Below are 4,694 nucleotides of genomic sequence, written 5' to 3'. Positions count from 1 at the left end.
CCCCTGCGTCCTCGCCGCGCTGCTCCTTTGGTTGCGCCTGGCGCCAGGCGTGCGCGGCGCTCCTTGCGAGGCTGTGCGCATCCCCATGTGCCGCTCGATGCCCTGGAACCTCACGCGGATGCCCAACCACCTGCACCACAGCACGCAGGAGAACGCCGTGCTGGCCATCGAGCAGTACGAGGAGCTGGTGGACGCCAATTGCAGCGCTGTGCTGCGCTTCTTCCTCTGTGCCATGTACGCGCCCATCTGCGCGCTCGAGTTCCTGCACGACCCCATCAAGCCCTGCAAGTCCGTCTGCCAGCGTGCGCGAGACGGCTGCGAGCCGCTCATGAACCTCTACAACCACAGCTGGCCAGAGAGCCTGGCCTGCGACGAGCTGCCCGTCTACGACCGCGGCGTGTGCATCTCGCCCGAGGCCATTGTCACCGACCTCCCGGAGGGTGAGGCGTGGAGGGCGGCAGGAGGTGCTGCCAGGGGCTGGGGCTGCCACCTGCGAGCCCCTTGGACGGTTCACTTCCCAGGCTTGGAGGAGTGGAAGGGCTGGGGAAGAGCACTGTGAGGGACTTTTTAGTGGTAAGGAACACCAGGATGCCCCATGGAAGGAAAAAAAAAAGTGCTCACTCCCAGCGCTCTGGGAAGTTGAGACAGGAGAACCGCAGGATAGAGTCCAGCCTGGGCAGTGAAGCAAGTTAGTGAGACTATGTCTTTAATATAGAGATGAAGATGTAGCTCAGTACAAAGGCCCTGGATTTCATCCTCAGTATCACAGTCAGTCAATCAGTCAATTTTGGTTGCAAGGGAGCCACTGTCAACGTTTTTATTTACAATTATAACAGATAATAGTCGCAGATACGTGTGTGTGTGTGTGTGTGTGTGTGTGTGTGTGTGTGTGTATAGTGTTAGGCCTGTTACATGGGGTGACTCGTTTAATTCTTAAATTAATCCCACCAGGCAGGGGTTAATCATCTAGCTGCTCCTCGAAAGGTCTGAAAGGGCAGACATGGTCCCTCCCTAACCCACCTGGGTGTGAGGTTTGTGGATACAGGAGCCCTGGGAAATGTTCTCCTGGTTACTGACTAGGAGCTGAGGACTGTGGCATCTTAGCGAAGATCGGGGTCGGCTTCTTTACCTCCCTCCTTTCTCTTTGGCCAGTTTGCTGCTTTTGTTGGAAGAAGCAGGACCAAATTCACTTCTTGAAATTAAACCTTAGTCTAGGTCTGCATTCTTTTACCCAAGCTCTCCCTGAATCAGGCCGTTCAGAGTAGGTGATAATGTGTTGATCTCTAGGCCGTCTCCAGCCATGAACAAGGAGCAGCGAAGTGGAGAGGCAAATGGAAATTCTTCTCTAATTTGGAGTTTAAAAACATATATTGATTGTTTAAGGGAGATTGAACCCAGGGGCCTTCTCACGGAGCTGCATCCTTACATCCTACACACACACACACACACACACACACACACACACACACACACACTTTTTTTTTTTCTTGGAGACAAAGTCTCACTAAGTTATCCAGGCTGGGCTGGAACTTATGATCTTCCTGCTTCAGCTTCCCAGAGTGCTGAGGTTCCAGGCATATGCCACCACCCAGTAGTGCTTGGTGTCAGTTATGCAGCTGGGAACTTTTTTTTGTCTGCAAAATGTGAGTAAGGGACTTCAAAATATTCTGTTTGTTTCAGTTAAACTATCACATGGAGAGCCGGGCATGGTAGTGCACGCCATGGTAGCATTCGGGAGGGTGAGGCAAGAGGATCGCCATGAGTCTGAGGCCAGCCTGAACTACATAGCAAGACCCCTGTCTCAAAAAACAAAGTAAAGCTGCCACCTGCCTTGGAAAATCAATGTTGTAACATGGCTTTGGAAGAGAATGATGCAGTGTATGCAGGTGGATTAAGTGGGCTCGCAGTCACATCACTTTGTGCTTGGGGAGGTAAAGTGTCACCTGAAAGACTTCTTAGCCCGGGGATGTCCTTCTGGAGGAAGTAGTTGACCATCAATGCTGTTTTTACTCCTTAGTACTGTTCTTTCGTGCGATTGTCAGATAGTTCCTTATTTCAGTTGGGCAAAAGCCCCACTTGCTCGCCAAACCATGTGACCATATGTGTGTTTCAGACGCCAAGTGGTTGGACCTCACCCCAGATATGATGGTGCAAGAGATGCCCCTGGATGTGGACTGCAAACGCCTCAGTCCTGGTGAGTTCCGCCTCTATCCCTCCCTCTCCTACTCTTCCCTGCAGTGACTTCTGTCTCCTTGCCAACTTCTTATTTACCTTTGCCATTTTTTAGATCGGTGCAAGTGTAAAAAAGTGAAGCCAACTTTGGCGACGTACCTGAGCAAGAACTACAGCTACGGTGAGCCATCGCACCCAGCGTTCACTCTGGGGACTGGGCACAAGGAAATGAAGCTGATGCTTTTTCTAACTGATGACTTAGCCTCTAGATAGCACAGTAATAATTGTAAGAGATCTTGTTTCTCTGAAGCAAGTAAAAATGAAGTAAATGACCCAGGTGACAGCAGTTACATGGATCAGATTTAAAATTCTTGCTCCAGTTATCTTAGAAGTGCTGTTAGTAAAGGGTAAATCTCCTTTATTCTTCTTCTTTTTCTCTTGAGTACCAGGGATGGAACTTCGGACCTTGTGCTTGCCAGGCAGGTGCAGTGCCACTGAGCTACATCCCCGACCCCCCTTATTCTTCTTTTAACCTCTTCCTATAGCTGGAAGTCTGTGGCCTTGATGATCTAAGGCCCAGAGAATCAAGATCAGCCTGTTTATCTTTTGTTATACATAGCTACAAATATTTAACATCCCAAAGAAATTATGTTAATCACAAAACCTATGGCCGCAGTATCAAAATAAATGCCCTCTTCTCTTGTTTGAAAGAACCATTCAGCACTTTATTCGAAGAAAAAAGTTAACCATGATATTTTAAATAATTTTAATTCTTCTGTCTTCCTTTGGAAGTACATTTAACTAAAAATACATTCTTTAAAAATTCTTTTTATTCTACTTGGCCTATTTTCTATTTTTTGGCATTGCTTCAATTAGTTCTGCTCAAATAACAGAAAACTGTTTTGGGGGACTGCATTCAGTGTATTTGCTAGCTTAGCTTTCATATGTCGAAGCGCAATTTTTATCAGTAAGAAAATTTAGATTCTATATCACACATGATAGTAGGAAAATCACAACGGTACAGAAATCTGAAAAAATGACCCATACCAGAATGGTCAGTTTGGAGAATCCTACAAAGCCAGTGTGGATAATTCAACAGCAGAATAAGTACATTATGTTTTTCAGGAGCTTTTCCTCTTGAAACCTGTCCTGTATGAAGATTGTCATAATCGGGTGTACATAGTCCCTCATCTACCCAGAAACAGCCCTAAGTGTTGTCAGAGTTCCTACCCCAACCTAGTCTCTGGGCTGTCACAGCTTTGTGGCCACCTTGAAAATGAAACATTTTTCTTTTCAAGTGCTTTGGACTCCTCCATAAGTCAGCTTCTGGATGGGATTCAAGACAGTCCTGTATTAGGCTAATTACAAGTCCACAGGAGGCAGGAATAATAGCAAGGAACCAGAGAGGCCAGAATTTAAAACCTGATCAAAGACAGTGATGTGAACAGCCATCTGTAATAACAGTTCATCCCAGGCCTTCCTCTGTCAGTCTGGGAAATTAAAGGATTGAGAACAGCAGTCCTCAGAGATTCCTTGCAGTTTGAAAATGTTATGGCGCTAGTAACTTTTTCAGTTAAGCTGAATAAGGTCAAGCATCAGAGGAGTAGTTGAGGGAAAGCAAACATTACAATGACTTCAGAATCTGAGAATAGGTGATCTTCACTCCAAATCATCACAAGGGAATGCAGAAATAAATAAATGTTTCTCTGAAATTTCTACTGACCTCAAGGCAAAGCTTTTGCATCCTGTAGTGTGATTCAGAACTTCTAAGACAATGTTGACAATATGGAATGTTTTGCATTTAGCCTATGACTGTGTGGGCTTTTTGCCTGCATTGGGACTGCTTTGACCTGACCGTAATTACAGGAGTGATTCTTTAAGAGCAGCTCAAGATTTGGCTCCAATATACCTGTCTTAATTATTCCCCAAAGGCTTCAACAATTCTTACGTGGATTTTTAAATTGTAGTTATTCATGCCAAAATCAAAGCTGTGCAGCGGAGTGGCTGCAATGAAGTCACAACTGTGGTGGATGTCAAGGAGATCTTCAAGTCCTCGTCACCCATCCCTCGAACGCAAGTCCCGCTCGTCACGAATTCTTCCTGCCAGTGTCCTCACATCCTGCCCCATCAAGATGTCCTCATCATGTGTTATGAGTGGCGCTCAAGGTTAGCTGGGAGGGGCACTGTGACCCACACAAGGCTTATACAGTGTGGAGCTCACTTAGGAGCCATAGTTAAAACACACACACACACACACACACACACAGGGCTGGGGATTTAGCTCAGTGATTCTACCGCCTGCCTCCCAAGTGCAAGGACCTGAGATCAATGCCTGGTACAAAAAAAAAAAAAAAAAAAAAAAAAAAAAAAAAAAAAAACGAGCAGCAAAAAACCCCACTAAAAACCAAAACACAAGCTATTTATCAATCTGATTATGGTGTATACATGTTACCTGTACACCTGCTTAACTTAATATATCATTAAACCAGGAAAGGGCCCTTGGGCACAAAAGTTAATGGCTT

At 46.0% G+C, this 4,694-nt stretch overlaps 1 protein-coding gene across 1 annotated transcript in view; it reads left to right on the top strand.

The window, feature by feature from the left end:
* The window catches only part of Sfrp4 (secreted frizzled related protein 4), a 15,498-nt gene that overhangs the window by 5,288 nt on the left and 5,516 nt on the right, over positions 1–4,694 (top strand). Inside the window, exons 3-6 of the mRNA XM_010640485.3 lie at positions 3–440; positions 2,114–2,194; positions 2,288–2,353; positions 4,140–4,338. Coding sequence (XP_010638787.3) covers positions 3–440; positions 2,114–2,194; positions 2,288–2,353; positions 4,140–4,338 — 784 coding nt within the window. The remainder of the gene's footprint in view (positions 1–2; positions 441–2,113; positions 2,195–2,287; positions 2,354–4,139; positions 4,339–4,694) is intronic.

Source organism: Fukomys damarensis, unplaced genomic scaffold, assembly GCF_012274545.1.
Source record: "Fukomys damarensis isolate Sample0158 unplaced genomic scaffold, DMR_v1.0_HiC HiC_scaffold_17, whole genome shotgun sequence".
In the NCBI taxonomy this organism is placed as follows: domain Eukaryota; kingdom Metazoa; phylum Chordata; class Mammalia; order Rodentia; family Bathyergidae; genus Fukomys; species Fukomys damarensis.
Note: the sequence above shows the minus strand (reverse complement) of the source record. Positions and strands in the feature narration are given on the sequence as shown.